Below are 18,177 nucleotides of genomic sequence, written 5' to 3'. Positions count from 1 at the left end.
TAGGAATGTTCTCATATTCTACTCCCTGTGTCTTCGGGGCAAGACTGCCAACTCCAGAGGAAAGTACTCCGTGGGGCCTAGAAATGCATGCAGGGGCGATAGATGAATGTTACAGAATCCAGCCGGTGCCAGGGAGGCTGCAGTCTTGTTCCAGAACCTACAGTGGTCACCTCTTCCTCCGCCCCTGGGGCTGTCCAGCCCCGTCCTTGCTCAGGTGGAGGGACACATGCCCCCAGGAGGGCAGTGTGGGCTCCTTGTCTCTGCCATAACTGCCAGCGTCCTTTTCTTTGTTTCTTCTGTTTATGTTCACTGTTCTCTCTCACCATCTTAATTCATGCATTTATATGACCATTCTTTATTAGGTGTTTGTTAAAAGTAGAAAAATGATGACCTTTCCCCACTTGTATAGTGCATTGGTCTCAGGTCACTAAAATCGTGTTGCCAAAGGAGGACCCATGTTTGTGGTGATCATTTTCCTGGCAGTGAAGACAAACACGAATCCTGTGAATTTACAAGGAGTCACCTGGTCCAAACCCTTCATTTTAGTAGGAAGAAAGAAAGAAAGGCAAGGGCCCAGGATATAACAGCTGATCAGTAAGAGATCTGGAGCCAGAACTCCCCAGCTTTAGCACAGTGCTCTAGATACACTCATTTAATAATGTCACAGCATCATCTGTGGAACTCTGCCCAGAAAGCTTCCTCTTATTTTCGTTTGCCTGAAGGACAACCAAAGGAGCCCTGGGCCTCTGGGAACTGTAGGGCCACCCTTTTATATGTTCTGCTCTGTCATATATGATGAGAACATTAGATGGTAGCTGAAGATTGAAGCTACTCTCATATACTTTTTATACCAAAAGACCAGTTGCAGTATTCTTCTGAGAAATGGACCATCTCAGTATGTTCTGAGCAGCTGCCTTGCCAATAATACATATTTTCTTTTTGAAAAATATTGACCCAAAGGACTTAAACCACTTCCATCAGTCCTCTCCCCAGCCTCCTTGGGCCTAAGAGATCTTCCTTTTCTATCCAATTCCTGCTTCTGTTCCCTCCCTTTTGTCCCCACATCTTCTGACTTTTGTGTCAGGGAAGGCCTTTGTGCTGAAGAAGACCACGCATGAGGGTTTCCTAAAGTTAACAAGTGATGGAAAAATACAATCACATGGGTTATATGTTACACACACACACACACACACACACTCTCTCTCTCTCTCTCAAACAATTTGAGAAATATTTCAAAACCACTCTGCTATTGACAACCCATGAAACTGTGGACTGCATTGCCGTGGAAGAAATGAGGATAATGGTAATTAATGGGATGGGGTTTTTTTTTATTGCAATTCCAGTATAGTTAACATACAGTGTAATGTTAGTTTCAGGTGTACAATACAATGATTCCACACTTCCATACATCACCCGGTGCTCATCAGGACAAGTGCCCTCCTTCATCCCCATCACCTGTTTCACCCATCCCCCCTACCTCGTCCCCTCTGATAACCAGCAGTTTGTTCTCTAGAGTTAAGAGTGTTTCTGGGGGGGGGGGGCACCTGGGTGGCTCAGTCATTAAGCGTCTGCCTTCAGCTCAGGTCCTGAAGTCCTGGGATCGAGCCCCTCATCGGGCTCCCTGCTCTGCAGGAAGCCTGCTTCTCCCTCTTCCACTCCCCCTGCTTACATTCCCTCTCTCCCTGTGTCTCTGTCAAATTAATAAATAAAATCTTAAAAAAAAAAAAAGTTTCTTGGGGCACCTAGGTGGCTCAGTCGTTAAGCGTCTGCCTTCGGCTCAGGTCATGATCCCAGGGTCCTGGGATCGAGCCCCGCATCGGGCTCCCTGCTCTCCGGGAAGCCTGCTTCTCCCTCTCCCACCCCCCCCCCCCTCGCTGTGTCTCTCTCTGTCAAATAAATAAATAAAATCTTAAAAAAAAAGTCTGTTTCTTGGCTTGCCAATCTTTTTTTTTTTTTCCTTTACTCATGAGCCAAATTATGAAAGCAGCCTACGTGTCCATCAATAGATGAATGGATAAAAAAGATGTGGAGTGTGTGTGTGTGTAATGGAATATTACTCAGCCATCAGAAAATGAAATCTTGCCATTTGTAGTGACATGGACAGAGCTAGAGAGTATAATGCCAAGTGAAATAAGTCAGTCAAAGACAAATACCATATGATTTCACTCATATGTGGAATGAGATGGTTTTAAGAACTAAATAAGACTATCTTAAATAAAAAATTTAGGACAGTGCCTGGCACATAGAAGAAGCTGAGTGAATTTGAGTTGTCCTTCTATTTCCTGATGGAGAATCCCAACCACCAGTGTTCTATCACCTTTAACGATAGTATTTGAGAAAGGCTTCTTAAGAAGAGCTGGAATCTCGAAGGCCATTTGGAGTAAAATGTGAGATGTAGTGAATAGCTTCTGAGTTCTTCCAAGAAGAAGTTCTTCCAAGTAGAAGTCCATTGATTGGGCACCTGGGTGGCTCAGTTGGTTGGGCGACTGCCTTCGGCTCAGGTCATGATCCTGGAGTCCCTGGATCGAGTCCCGCATCGGGCTCCCTGCTCAGCAGGGAGTCTGCTTCTCCCTCTGACCCTCCTCCCTCTCATGCTCTCTGTCTCTCATTCTCTCTCTCGCAAATAAATAAAATCTTAAAAAAAAAAAAAAAAGTCCATTGATTGAGAAACCTTGCATAAAGTTATGGAAATGGTCCCACATGACCTGGGTCCTTCCTTGCCTCCTGTCCTGTTCGTGGTTCACTGCCCTGTCGCCACTCTCACCTGCCCTCAGTTCTTAAGAGGGCAGGCTGTTCTCCTTGTGGATGTTTCCTCTGTCTGGAGTGTTCATTGCTTGCCAGACTGAATCTGATGATCCTTCAGTGTCTAGCTAAATGTCCCTTTCCTTAGAGGTTGGGGTTGCAGAGAATACCATATCTAAAAACAGTGTCCTTGCTGTTACTCATTCTCATAGCACTTGTTCTTTTCTCTCATAGCACTCCTATTTCTGTGTTACTTTCTAATATTTATCATACCTCCCACTAGACTAAATTTGGGGGGGGCTGCTGCAGGAGCCATGGTCTACCCTGTGCCTGAGACCATTGTGCCACCCAGTAGGTATTTTTTTAATGGGTGAGTGAATGAATGAATGAATGACTCTGTAATCTGCCGTGGTCTACAGTTGGAAGAGATCCATATGGTGATATCTGAGTTCTTACAGTTAAGGGCTTGGTATAGTAGAAGGCAAATTTATTGAATTTTTCTTTATATGTGTGAAAACAAAAATATGTAAGTCCTATATATTCAATGTATACAGAAAACTATAAAAGCAGAATTACTGGTAATACCACCATCAAAGTAGGGCTTGTCCCAGAGCAGGCAATCCAGAAAGTGAAGGACTGCATAAGCTAGGTCAGGGTCAGCAGCGATGGGTGTTTTCCTAGTGTGGGATCCCAGGTGTCAGTGAAAGTGGGATATGATACGAACTCAGAGGGGAATTAGTATCACCAAGGAAATCTATGCTGCCTTAATGTTGGTGACTTGTATGTTAAGGTAGGGTAACTGCTATAACAAGTAGCATGACAATTTCAGTGACCTAACATAATGAAATTATGTTAATTTCATAATTATTTTCACTTATGCGTCATTCCAGTGTGGATATATCGTGCTTAGCCAGTCTCTTCTCCAGGTGATTGACAATCCACTCTCCTCCCATCTTGATGCTCCATACTCTCTTCGATTCTCAGCTCTCCTTTCAGCTGGATGATAAAAAAAGAGAGACCATGGTGAATTGCCAGGGATGGGGTGTGTGTGTGTGTGTGTGTGTGTGTGTGTGTGTATGGTAACAGCTTTGCTGAGACATAATTCATATACCATACAATTCACCCATTTAAAGAGTACAAACCAGTGGTTTTAGTATATTCAGAGTTGTGTAACCATCACAGTCAATTTTAGAATATTTTCATCATTCCTCCCCCCAAAACCCTGAACCCATTACCAGCCACTGCTCCCTATTTTCCCCCTAACTCCCCTCCCCAGGCCTCAACAACCACAATTCTACTTTGGCAATCCATTAGCAGTCACTCCGTATTCCCCACCTCACTGGCTGGCCCTAGGAAACCACTCATCTGTTTTTTGTCTCTGGATTTGCCTATTCTGGACACTTCATATGAATGGAATCCTATAATAGGGGAACTTTTCTGGCTGGCTTCTTTCACTTAGCATACGTTTTCAGGGTTCATTCATATTGCAGCGTGTGTCAGTACTAAATTTCTGTAGCTGAATAACATTCGATTGTACTTATATAACCCATTTATTCATTTGTCAGGCGATGGACTTTTGGGTTGTTTCCACTTTTTGACTCTACCCGGGAGGTTTGTCTGAGCCTGGTCAGGAAGTGATGTTCGTTACTTGATGGCCTATTTCACTGGACAAAATTCAGTCTCGTGGCCCAACCTAACTGCAAGGGAAGTTGGGAAATGTGTTCTGGCTGAGGGCCCAGGAAAAAAAAATAAATGGGTTTTAGTGAACACATCCTAGTCTCTACTGCAACTTGCAAATAAGGGGTAGAGTTGAAGTGGATCCATCCACGTGGAGATCCTTGAGAGTGGGTTGTCTGAACCAAGAGTGCAGGCAGGAATACTCCTCACCTCCTGTTGCTTTTGTGAAAAGCCAGCCTCAGAAATGCCCAGCTCCTCATCAGGGCCTACCAGTTCACTGTAAAGCCCAGCCTTTATAGATGTTGCTTGGTGGTCCCAGGGGACTAGAAAAGGTTGCGATGACAGGGGCAGGGATGGGATGATTTAATAGTGGTTCTGCCCTGATACATAACTAGGACCTGTTTGTAGAGTCAGAAAACAACCATTCTGCTTCATGTGTTTCTTTGGCTCTGGGCATTATCCACGCTCAAACACAGGTTGCCTCTAACTGTTCCTTTCTCCTTATGTAAATATGAGGCATCTGGCCAGACTAAGGCACCTGCTTCCTTGTGGCAGGTGTGTATCTGTCAAGATCCAATCAGGAAACAGAAACCTCTCTCAGTATTTAAAATAGAGGAAATTGACTATATGGAATTGGTTACACGGGTGATGGAAGAGCTGAGTAGCCACACAGGGAACTGAGGCCCCTCAGAATTAACATCAGCAAGAGACTGCTACCATCCCTCCTTTGGCTGAAGGGACACAGCAAAGAGGTAATGTGATCAGAACCTAGGAGCCAGGATCCCTTGAAACCATTACAAGCCAGCTTATTGGCAGGTTGGTCTACAGAAGAGACGCAGCTATGGCTAGAGCCACCACCCAAAACACACCCAAAACGGGAGAATGTGCTCCGGATACTTTGTTCTTGCCCTCCAGATACCTGTCCACCATGGTCTTCCATTGGCTGCTCATGGCTGGCAATCAGGTCTGGGAGCCTGGGAAGCAGCCTGGAGGAGCCCACTCCCCTGGGACGCAGAGCAAAGCAGGTGGCAGAGGAATGTATCTGAAGGCAGAGAGCGGTGACTGGCCCGGCAGGACACTTAACTTTTGGAAACCCTGATCAGTTTCTACGTATTTTTAAAACCACCTTTATTAAGGTATAAGGGAAAACTGACATACAATAAGATGCACCCATTTAAAGTGCTCAGTTTGATGAGTTTAGCCAAATAAATACACCCGTGTAACTACCACCATGATTAAGAGACAGAAGGTTCTATCCCTCAGAGTTCCCTTTTGCACTTTTTTGTCACCCCCGCCCCCTTCATGCCCTTCCAGCCCCAGTTTGGATAATGGCGATTGACCCATATTCCAGGTCACTGATCCTTTCTTTCAGAGTGTCCAGATCTGATGTTAGGACCTTTCAGTGCCATTTTTTTTTAAAATTTCAGTTTTAAGATTTCTATTTGTTTTTTGAGATTTTCCATTTCTCTCCCAAAATACCTTAGTTCTTCACCCATACGTGTTATGTATGTATAAACAGTATATTTATAATAGTTGTAAGTTCTTGTCTGTCAGTTTTAGTAACAGTCATTCCTGGTTCAGGTTCTATTTTTTATCCTGATTATGGGCCACATTTTCTTCTATGCACATCTCATAATTTTATTGTATTCTAGACATTTTATCTAAAAGAACCAAGGAGACTGAAGTGTAATTTGTTTTATTATCCTGAATAACTGAGCCCTTTCTTAGGTCTGGCAGTTAGCATATATGACTGATTTTTTTGTGTTTCTCCTAGAGAATGGCTGGGTTGACCCTGGACTCCGTTAACTCCTCTCTCTCTCTCTCTCTGCGACCTTTCTGGTCTTGTCAGTATTTGAGCAAGGAGGATTTGGGGTTGCTGTTCCTCATGTCTTTGGATTCCGCTTCTGCAGGGACCCACGTCTGAGTGCTCTGATAACGTATGTGGTATCTTTCTACTTTGAGCCTCTCCTGCACCGTGGCTTTCTTGGCAAAATATAGGGGGCGAGTAGGCTGCAAGAGAATTCTACCACAAAAGGCTTTTGCTTGGGGACCCTTCCAGATGCCATTCTGTCCCATCAGCCCATGCTGTTGTCCAGAACTTTGCTGATTTACTCCTTGTCCCTGTGAAGTTTCTCTATCAAAGACTCGCTCTTCCATTTGTCAGTACCTAGAGCAGGCCTCCCAGCGTGGAAGCTGTCGTGGCTCTTTGCTCACCTCTGAGAGGCTCTTTGTTCTTTGGAATGAGTTAATCAGGAAGTTCTTCCTCCCCTCCGGCATAGTTTATGTATTGTCTGGGCTTGGACTGTTGCCGTGGGAGTGCAAGGACTTTCTCAGTCTTCTAATTGGAAACCGGCATCTCTTAAATGGTTTTTGATGGGCCACCTAAGACAGCGTTGGTCCTAGAAAGGGCTCTGGTCTAGTGAGACGTTTTGTTTGTTAATTCTGAGTGCTTGCTTTGGAGAAAGATTTTTTGGAACTCTGTCTCCCACCCTGTGAACTTTCTCTTAAAGACACATGATCTAGGAAAGACGGACAGGCAGACAGGATGCTTAGTGACCGATGAAAGCCCTGGCACACTGTAGCTCACAGTCGCCTTGTGAGGTAAGCAAAGTCAACCATACTTGTGCATGCACATGAAGAACTGAGGCACAGAAAGGGTAAGCAACTTGCTCGAAACTCAAACAGGTAGCAAATGGTATGAAAATAACCAGAATCTAGCTGTAAAGATTCCCAATCCAGTGTTGTGGTTTTTTTTTTTTTTTTTTTTTTTTTTTTTTACTCTGTGTATCTTACTGCATAAATAATAAATTTATATATTTTTGTGAAAAACGGGGGTCGAATGTTTAAAGCAATTGTCCCTTACAATTCTATTCTCTAATTCCACCTGTGTTCCAGAAGTAATCTCTCTCACCACTTTGGTGTATAGCCTTTCAGTTTTCTGTGCATTTACATACTCTTTACTATGTCACAATGCAGGGTTTCTAAAATACACGACCATATAGGAGATGCTCTGTCATTGTCTGTGTTCACTTGGCAGTCAGTGGATGAAGATCTTTTCATGTTTGGTCATCCATTTAACAGACATTTGTTGAGCAGCTACTGTGTGCTAGACCGAGTTCTAATCCCTGGGGCATAGCAGTAAACAGACCAGACAGAAAAATTCCTCCCTCTTGGAGCTTACATTCTTAAGTGGAGAGAGATGATAGAAACTAAGTAAAATTAAAACAGGCTAGGGTGATAGGGAGGCTGGTGGGGCAGATTATAGTTACAAGCTGAGTGTTCAGAGAAGACTGGACTTAGGAGAGAGTGACATAAAAAAAAAATGAGAAAGAGATGAGGAAGCATACCGTGTAAATATATTGGGGAAGAACATTCCAGAAGGTTCCAGGGAAGAACATGGAACAGCAGGGAAGTTTGTGCAGCTGGAGCAGAGTAGGTGACAGGGGGTGGATAGTGAAATAACCGGGAGCCAGATCTTCTAGAATCTTGCAGGCCACTAAAAGAAAATAGGCATTTGCTCTGAGATGGGAGCCAGACCCTGGAAGGGTGTTTTGGTTTTTTTTGTTTTTGAGATATAATTGATATATAAGATTTTACTAGTTTCAGGTGTATAATGCTCTGATATACGTACGTTTTGTGTAATGATCACCACAGTAAGTCTAGTTAACATCCATCCCCACACATAATTAGAAATATTTTTCTTGTGATAAGAACTTTTAAGATCTCTCTTAGGAACTTTTTTTTAAAGTAGGCTCTGTGCCCAACATGGGGCTTGAACTCATGATCCTGAGATCAAGAATCACATGCTCTACCGATTGAGCCAGCCAGATACCCCATGGAACTTTCGAATCTAGAATACAGTATTAACTACGGTCACCATGCTGTGTATTACATCCCCAAGACTCGTGTATTTTATAACTGAAAGTTTATACCTTTCGACCCATTTCAGCCACCCCCCACCCCTGGCAGCGACCAGTCTGTCCTCTGTATCTGGGAGCTTGATTTGGTTTGGTTGGGTTCCTTTTTTAGGTTCTACATATAAGTGAAATCATACAGTGTTTATCTTTCTCTGACTTATTTCACTTAGCATAATGCCCTCAAGATCCACCCATGTTGCAAATGGCACGATTCCTTTCTTTTTAGGACTGAATAATATTCGGTTGTATATGTATACCTCATTGTTTATCCATATTCATCCACTGATGGACACTTGGGTTGCTTGCAGGTCTTGGCTGTTGTAAATAATGCTGCAGCGAACATGGGAATACAGATATCTTTTAGATGAGTGTTTTTGTTTCCTGTAGATAAATACCCAGAAGTGGGATTGCTGGATCATATGGTAGTTCTATTTTGAATTTTTTTCAAAAATCTCCATATTGTTTTCCACAGTGGCTGCACTAATTTGCATTCTCATCCAACAGTGCACGAGGGTTCCCTTTTCTCCACATCCTCACCAACACTTGTTATCTCTTGGGTTTTGTTTTTTTTTTTTTTTTATCTTAGCCATTCTAACAAGTGTGAGGTGATGTTTCAATGTGATTTTGAATTGCATTTTCCTGATGATGAGTGATGTTGAGCATCTTTTCCTGTGTCTTTTGGCCATATTTATGCCTTCTTTGGAAAAATGTTTATTCAGCTCCTCTGCCCATTTTTTAAATCAGACCTTTTTTTTGCTAGTGAGTTGTATGAGTTCTTTATATATTTTGGATATTAACTCCTTATCAGATATATGATTTGCATAGAGAGTTTTGAGTAGTAGAATGACATGGTCTGACTTAGTGTTTAGCAGGATCACTCTGCTGTGTGGGGAATAGATTGTAGAGGGGTGAGGGTGGAAGCAGGAAATGATGGTTACTTGGACCAGGGTAGTAATGGTGGGGGTCATGAGGAGCAGGCTATTTTTGGATATGGCTGAAAATAAAGAATTTTTTGATTGAATAAAAAATGTTAGAGAAATGAGGCGTGACTCCAAAGTGTTTGGCATGAAAAACAGGAGGAGTGGACTGAGCATTATTAAATAAAGTGGAGAAGAACAGCTTTGATAGGACAATCAACAGTTGAGTTTTGGACACATCAAGTTTGAGGTATTAGACATGCAGGTGGGATGCTAGGAAGGCAGGTGTATATGTAAACCTGGAGTTTAGGGGAGAGCTCTGGGCTGGAGATAGGAATTTGGGAGTCATCAGAATATGGATGGTTTGAAAAAGCAGGACCCTAGATGATACCACCAAGGGATCTAGTGTAGTTACTGATAAAGAGGCAAGGTCCAGGCGTTGTGCTAAGGACACTCCAGTGTTAAAAGACTGGGGAGATGAAGAGAAGCCAGAAAATTAGACTAAAGTAGAAAGAAAATCAGGAGTGTGTGGTGTCCTGCAAGCCAAATGAGAGTGATCCCAAGGAGGAAGGAGGACTCAACTCTCAAGTGCCACTGGTAGGTCAGATATGACAAGGGCTGAGAAGTGGTCAGTGCATTCAGCAGTGACGCAGACCTACTGAATCAGAATATCCAGGATAAGGCACACTGATGCCTGGATCCCATCTCCAGACAATGATTTAATTGGTCTCAAGTGCAACCTCAAAGCAAAGGTTTTTAAAGTTTCCGAGGTGATTCTAATATGCAAGCCAAGGTTGCAACCCCCATTGTCTTAATTCATATCTATCTCTTAATGTGTGAAATGGCTTTATTGTCAGAAACATGTTGCCAGACTGATTAAACATGGGAGTTTTTATCTATAGACTTGTTCATGTATACTTTGGGATCTGAAAATGATAAACAGATCTGAAAACTGATGATTAACCACTAAAGGGATAAGCTATTTAGCACCTGTCCTAAAGTGGCTTTTAAGCCGAAAATTGCTTTGCTTTTAATTTTTGCAAATGTTTGTTTTTGGGGTTTTTATATATCCTAAGAAGACCTTTTGGTTTGAGTAACAAGGGTAAGTTTCAAGTTAATGGAAAAAATTCAAGGGAAATGTTGCTGTAAATGTTCCAAAGGAAACCAAACAAACGAACCCGAACCCGGATCAGTAATGAAGCATTTAAAAGTGTTAAGTACATTCTTTTCAGAATCCCGAATATTTCACACCTCAAAAGTTGGCTCATAACAGATGGAGAAATTTTGTACCTCATTAAAGTTTTAATCTTTTGCATTTTCCTGCCACAGACCGTAGAAATTATTTAAATGCTCCAGTAAATTTGAATTGGGTTGGTGTCTGTTGGCTCTTAAAAATGAGAAGGTATCATGGGTGGGCTGTTCATTAAGAGATCTGGTTTGCAGGCTGGTAGAATTGGATTCTATGGACAAAGAGAGTAGAGATCAAATATGTGAGAACAAGACTAAGGTAGAAAATAGAAAAAGTTAGAGTTGTAGTACAGGCTTAATTATTGCAGCCTTCCAGAAGAATGCCAAGTGTCTAGATTAGCACTTCTCAACCCGGTTTGGGTTCCACAGAGAATTAAACCCTAGTGCCCTAAGGCATCCATTGTATCAATTGAATGAACTCTCTTATGCATCCAGAATGGGGCTACCTAAGTCCCATACTTGGGAGAAGGGAGAAAATAGTCACTCAGATAATCAAATAATTTTCTCTAGGGCTTAATGCGCTAGCAGATCCCCAGTTGAGAAAAGCTGTTTGAGGTACTAATCTGTCTCTCGAATGATGCAGTAGTTTTATGAGGTACAGGTCCTTCAGAAAGAAAACATAAAAGAGCCTGCTGTAAAATTGCCAAGAAATTAAAAAGAATAATCTCTTTATTCATTTGTTAGAATAGTTACTGGTAAAACATGCACAAGAACACCTTGTACAAATCCCAGCAATGATTTTTTTTGAACAATCTAATGTGTATCCTTCCAGGCATTGTCTCTGCACACAAACTGTATGGGAATAGTGTTGAGTGCAAAGAATAGGATTGTGCTATTCATTTTGTTCAGCAATTTTATCCATGAACTTTATGGAAATTCTTCTATATAATTACATACAGACTTGCCTCTTTCTAAGGGTTGCATGATACTCCATAGTTTGGTTGTTACGAAATATGTTTTACCATTCATATGTTAAAGGACATTTGGGTTATCTGCAGGTTTTCATTGTTAGGGGCAAAACCGTAATAAACATCTTTGTTCAAAACTTCTTGAAGATAGATAAGAGTTTTTCTAAATTACAGATTCTAGAAGTGGAATTGTTGAGTCGGGATGGACTTCTTCAAACACAGCCGAAAGTAGGAAATAATGTAGTGAACCCCCATGTAACCCTTCTCCACTTCAATAATTACCCCTGCACGTCATTTTTGTTTCCTGCTCACCCCACCCACTCCCTCGTACCCTAACACCAGATGCATTATGCAGCCAAGACCTGCCATTTTATCCACAGAGATTTCAGTGTTGTCTGAGGGACACTTTTACAAAACAGAGTCACGATTGTGTTATACCTCAAGATGAGCAATAATTCCTCAGTATGAGTGTTGACATTTTCCAGTTACCTCTCTGACTTTAGTTTTATGTTTACAGTGGGTTTGTTTGAGTCATGGTCCAGACAAGGTCTATACATAGCATTTGGTTGATAAGACGCTTGTCTTTTTGGGTATAGAGGTTTCCCCTTCATCATTTTAATACAGTTGATATGTTTTAATCCTTTATAGTTACTGTTCTTCCTAACGCTCACATTGTCTCCTCTTTGGCCCAAAACTGATTCTTGTTGGTTCCTGAGTCTTTTTCATATGAGCTTAGTAGCTTCTTTGTGTCTTTGTATTAAGATGTTCCAGGATCATGTTAGACCTATCTGGAGTCAGCCATTCCTCCACGGAGTCCTGGTTCCGTGTAGTGAGACATGGTATTTATAGACCCCGATCAGGGCTTGGGGGTTCTCATTGCTGCTAAGTTGGTCATTGTTTTGGTCCTTTTCAGTAGACAGAGCTAGGGAAACCACTTGGTGAATTCATAGTGATGTTCCAATTCAAACTTAGGACCGTAGGATTTTTAATGAATTTCTTGGATTTTATTTCTCTCTTTTGCGTATCTCTGGTTCCTAATGATACTAACCTCATTAGTTCGTTGTATTCTGCACTACAAATATGTAATATTTTCAAAATACCAGTACCATTATTATCACTAACAATATGATTATTGGAAACTATTTAAGATTTCTTGGCATTTATATTTTCTCCTTAGGTTATATCCTCTTAAGAAAATATGGTCAAATTGCTGTGTTTTAAAAAACATGTGAATTAGTTTCTCTTTGGTGGGTAAGCCATCAGCCACATGCAGAGGTTCATTTGTTTTGCTGCAGCCACAAACTCAAATGGTATTTATTGGCAAATGGTGTTTTTAGGGAACACTTAAAATTTTTTTACTTCATTTTCTTTTATAATTGTGTAAAAAAACTTCCGTAGTTTCAGTCAAATTACAAAAAGTGAATTTCTTTTCCTGTCCCATTCATCCTGTTTTCTCCCTCCACCTGTTGGTGGGCGCTTCCATTACCTTTGGGTTTATCCTTTCATTTTGAAAAAATAAAAGCAGGTACATATCTCTATTCACATCCCCCCGCCCTTGCTTAAATAAAAAGGTAGGTTTCTGTGCACAGTATTCAATACATAGCCTTCTCGTCTTAATAATATATTCTAGAGATCGCTCCATAGCAGTACTATATAGAAATTACTTCTTTTTACAGGTGTTTAATTTTTTATATTATAAAATGAACATCATTAGCCGTAGTTGATTTCCTCAGTCTCCACCACTGCTGGGCATTTGCTTCCATACCTTCACAGGAAGACATAATATTTCACAGTCACAAACTCAGGTTTTTTGTGGCAAAGATTATTTTAACAACGGTCTGAGGAATCCACTACCTGTGTGGAAAATGAAAATTTTTACCATATAATCTAGTAAGAGAGAAGACTGATATATGAATATAGAAATAATTTTCAAAATTTTCTTCTCTGGTGGATATAACATGAGACTGGAAAACAGGGATTGCTAGGGTCTTGGCCCATTTGAGGATGGCAGGGCATCACAGATCAAGAAATAAATTTCTCTTGGCTTTCTGAATTTGCAGGCCCTGCTGCTTTTCCAGAAGAATCTTTTGTCAAACTGTGTGATCATCACGATTCAGGCTTAGCTTCTGAAACCCTTGCTGTTCATCTAGATACAGGAGGCTGCCGTGTTATTTTTTCTCTTTGCAGACACATCTGTCTGCATTTGCTTTCATCCACAGTCTAGGTCTCATTGAGAGAAGGGACCAAGGAGGGACTGTGACAGTGTGCGATTTTGTGGTGTGGGTCTGAAGCAGTTATATTTGAACATGAAAAAATGAGTTAGATTTTGTTTCCTGCTAAAGCACAGCATCCTTTTACCAGCCCTTCACAGAACAAGCACATATATACTCCCGCGTCTTAATTCAGACATGTGTGATCTTACCACACAAATCTTTCAGGAGAAACAATGCAGGCGACCGCGAGAAGGCTCTGCAGATCATGCTCCAGGTTCTGCAGAGCTGTGACCACCCGGCCCCCGACATGTTCTGCCTGTGTGGGAGGATCTACAAGGACATCTTCTTGGATTCAGACTGCAAAGATGACACCAGCCGAGACAACGCCATTGAGTGGTAAACCCTCCATCCTAGTCAGTAGCATGAACATCTCTGCAAAGAACAGAATTGCAGAGGCTAAGGATCCAGGGCTTGTCCCTATCAATGTATCTGCCTGCCTGCCTGTCTGCCGGCAGTGGGGGGAAAAAGGCGTAAATGTGGTTTGGGAATTTCCAGATGCCTTTTTCTGAAAGGAAACCATTAGAAACAGGTTTTTGTAGTGGTGACATTCTTCCCACAAGTTCACTCATTTATAGGGGCAGGAAGGAGAATCAGCATGCTCCTTCCCTGCTACTCCTTCCAGAATTTTGTTCTACCACCATCAGGGCATTATCTTCTGAGTGAGCTGTTCATTCCTTCCTTCCTTCATTCATTTAACAAATGTTGATTGAAGGTTTACTGTATGCTGGTGCCACAACCCGGAGGGGGAAGCTTGCTGGGCATGTTCAGGATGGTGAGGCATAAGTGAGGGGAGAGAGGCAGGAAAGGGGAGAGGAGAAGACCCTTGGACTCTGAGCGAGATGATATAACATTGGAGTGCTCTGAGCAGAGCAGTGACGAGATCCAATGTGTCTTTCACCAGCGTGCTCTCACTGTTATGCAAAGAATACATTTCCAGGGGCTGTATCAGCTATCATTTGCTGCATAACAAACAAGTCCAAAACTTAGTGGCTTAAGAGAGTGATTTATAGTTTTTCATGATTCTCTGGATTGGCCAGGCCGCTCCTCGGCTGGTTCCACTCCTAACGTGCTGGGCTCACTCCTAAAATTGAAGTCAGCTGAAGGCTCAGCAGGGTTGGAAGGTCCAAGATGGCCTCACACAGGTTTGGCAGCTGGTGCTGGATGTTGGTGGTGCACTTCCGTTCTCTGCCTGTGGTTCTAATCCTGGCCAACCAGCTTTCTTACATGGTGGGCAGCATTCTTAGAGAGTAAAGGTGGAAGCTGCAAAAGCCTCTGAGGCTTCAGCTCCAGAGCTCCCAGGAGGTCAGTTCTGCCACATGCTCTTTGTCACATCACAAGCAAATCGCATGGTTAGCCCAAATTCAAGGGGGTGGAGAACTGGACTCCAGCCACGGGTGGGAGAAATGACAAAGTCACATGTGTAGTGGGATGAGGAGGCTGTGTGGCTATTAAATAACCTAGCACAGGGGCAAGGGCAGAAGTAGGGAACAGCTAGGAGATGACTGCAGTAATTCAGGGAAGAGCTGGTGGAAGCTTGAGCCAGGGTGGTGGTGATGAAAATGAGGAGACGTCAGAAACTAGACATGTCAGTTGAAGGTGGAGCCAACAGCTTAACTCATCCATTTCTGTCACAGGAGCTCTTGACATGACTGCTCCGCCCTCAGTTCTAACTGCCTCCCCTTTCCCTCTCCTCCTCTAGCTCTGTCCGGCTCTGTCCAGCTCTATCCTCTCCCCTCTTCTCACCATCCACTCTTTTCCCTGGTGATCCCCGTCACTCTCACACCTTGCAACCATTAGCCTATCTCCAACCCAAACTGTGTCCTGAGCTTTGGCCCCACATCACCCCCTCTTTGTTTCACTGAAGGTGGTGCTGCTCTTTAAGATGCAGTGTATCCAAGGCTAACGTCCTCTTCTCTCCACATGGGATGGCTTCCAGTGCCTTGCTTTCTTACTACCATTCTTTGGCCTCCTACACTTAGACTTTTTGTGAATGTTTGATAACTCACTCACTCACCTCACTGCACGGTCAGGTCCCAATTTAGCCCTTCTCCGCATCTTCCCTCACTCTCATCTCCACCACCCTGGGTTGGTGCCTTTTTTTTTTTTTTTTTTTTTTACTTTCTTGCCACGAATGTTCTCACAATATCCCAAGCAGGCTCTCCTTTTAGTGTCTCTAAAGTCAATCCTTCATAGATTGAACCACCATTCCTTATTCCTCCTAAAGCTCAAAGACCCACTGTGGCTCTCCATTCCCCATTAAAAAAAATTCAGACTCTTAGATCACCATTCTAGGTGCTCAGCAGACTTTCTCCAACCCACCCTGAGCCCCAGTTCCCACTACCTGATCTATGTCCAACTGAACTGAAGTTTCCTGGGAGTTCCGCAGGCTCCCATCTCTGCTCCTGCCTTTTTCTGTGTTGGGTGTTTCCTTTCTGAGTCACTGCCACTGTATGCCTGTCCATCTTCATGCCATATCTTAGGCTTCTGGGGGGGGCCCCACATATCTTCTGTGAGTCCCTCTAGACTTGTATTTGTGTGGTTTCAGGATACTTACCACACTCAGGTTTGTATTTTCCCTAATTTCACTAATTGTGTGTGGGGATCTTAGTACCTCCACCATAGTATAGTTTTGTGGAGGGCAGGGACCCCATTTTATTCTTAGTAAATCCCCAGTGGCACCTGATGCACTATTGTGCTAGGAGTCACTCAGGGTGTTGAAGGGAAGTTAATGTTGGGTAGGGCCAAAATAGGAAGCTGTGTTCCCACCACAGTGGCCAGGAATTCAGCCCACAGGTCAGGAGATCACTACCTGTGGCTCCTTCAAGAAAGTCCTAGGAGCCTTTCTCCATCCACTTCAGAAGGTGGTGGGTCCAGAGGGCAAATGAAGCCTAGTCTTCTGGGATGTTAGCTCTGGTGAGACCTTGGGATCATCTAACCCAGGCTCTCCAGTACTGAGGTAGAACATGTGGCTCAGGGAGGCAGGGGGCTGGGAAGAGGCAAACCTGGGACTGCAGTCCTGAGTCCACGTTCAAGGCTCGTCATCCCCTAAGCTGGGCCTGTTGGATTTACGGATGAGAAGCAGAGAGAAGTCCACCCTCTTCCCAGATAACTGTTGATGGTAAAAGAAGGTGGGGGAAAAAATCAAATACCATAGGATGTGGTATTGAAAATCCCCAAAACATACTAGGATGGGGTTCAATTTTATTGGAATTTTGTTGGCTGGGATTGAAACAACTTTCTTAGCGTACTCAGTGTTACGCCCCAAAGTTCATAAAACTGAAATTTAACTGACTTAAATAATAGGTTCTCCCTTCCACAATGAGTATTTTCTTGGTGTTTAATTCTCTTGCTGTTGCACAAGTGATCAAATTCCTCCTGGTTTACAAGTCTTTGCTCTGAACTGTGCCACTTAAAGACATTTCATTGTCATTACTTCATTGATCAAATTCTTTTTTTTCCTGGTTATGATATTCCTACTCGCTTATGGAAGGGAAAGCAGCTTTCTATGTATAGAAAAAAAAATAGTAAGAGAACTAAAATAGCATTCTTTAAACTTATGGAATAAAAATGGTATTCTGTGTTTTGGATAGAGCTCTTTACCCTAGGGGAATAGATCCCTGCTCCTTCTCCCACTTGATGCCATGACTCTCCGAGCAATCTTGGGGCCAGGGTTCTGTCAGCACTGCTTCCTACAGGGAAAACTGACTCCATTTTGTGATAAAAGCAAACAAACAGCCTGCAGAGTAATAGCCTACAATTGATGGAATTGCTCTATAATAAAAAATGCTCCATGTACAAATGGAGTGTCACTTTTAAGATGAGATTTGGACATCCAATTGTGGTCTCCTTTTGTGGGTAGGGTTATAAAAGATTTTACATTTCTTTTGTGCACTTTAACGTCCTCCTTTCATACAGTGATCATGGTTTTTCATGAAAATATAAACCTGATGAAGAAAATTTTTTTAACTCCCTAGTGTTATGATGATAACATTTTTAAGAAGCTATTTGAGTGCTGGATGTAGCTGTTTGTAAAGGGGGAGGGGGCCTGGAAAACCATAGGTGGTGAAAGAGCTCATGAGAAGGTCGGCTTGTGCCATTATTTATCATTTTTTCCTTCTACCATAATGATAAGAATCTGGCGGGTCTGTCATTACAGGTACCGCAAAGGATTTGAGCTCCAGTCATCTCTTTATTCAGGAATCAACCTGGCAGTTTTGCTGATAGTTGCCGGACAACAATTTGAAACTTCCATGGAACTAAGGAAGATAGGTAAAGCTATTTATGATCATGGATACTGATAGGCTTTGGTCACCCAAATTCAGCATTAAAAATTATCTCCAAATAACTAGCATTGTATTTCAAAAGGGACAGTTACTCTCTGATCGCACTTCTGAGACAGTAGCCAAAATAAAGTGCATGCTTTTTCCTCTCTCTAAAGGCTTGCATAATAGGAGAGAAGCTAGAAAGATTTTGCATAACTTCATCTAAAATTCAA

General features: G+C 42.5%; 1 protein-coding gene across 1 annotated transcript in view; it reads left to right on the top strand.

Moving 5' to 3' along the window:
* Positions 1-18,177, top strand: part of MAP3K15 (mitogen-activated protein kinase kinase kinase 15) — a 121,197-nt gene that overhangs the window by 52,744 nt on the left and 50,276 nt on the right. The window contains exons 7-8 of the mRNA XM_035000495.1: positions 13,848-14,018; positions 17,839-17,951. Of these exons, the coding sequence (XP_034856386.1) occupies positions 13,848-14,018; positions 17,839-17,951 (284 nt within the window). The remainder of the gene's footprint in view (positions 1-13,847; positions 14,019-17,838; positions 17,952-18,177) is intronic.

The sequence above is a fragment of the Mirounga leonina genome, unplaced genomic scaffold, assembly GCF_011800145.1.
Source record: "Mirounga leonina isolate KUSES-001 unplaced genomic scaffold, KU_Mleo_1.0 Mir_101595, whole genome shotgun sequence".
Classification (NCBI taxonomy): Eukaryota; Metazoa; Chordata; class Mammalia; order Carnivora; family Phocidae; genus Mirounga; species Mirounga leonina.
Note: the sequence above shows the minus strand (reverse complement) of the source record. Positions and strands in the feature narration are given on the sequence as shown.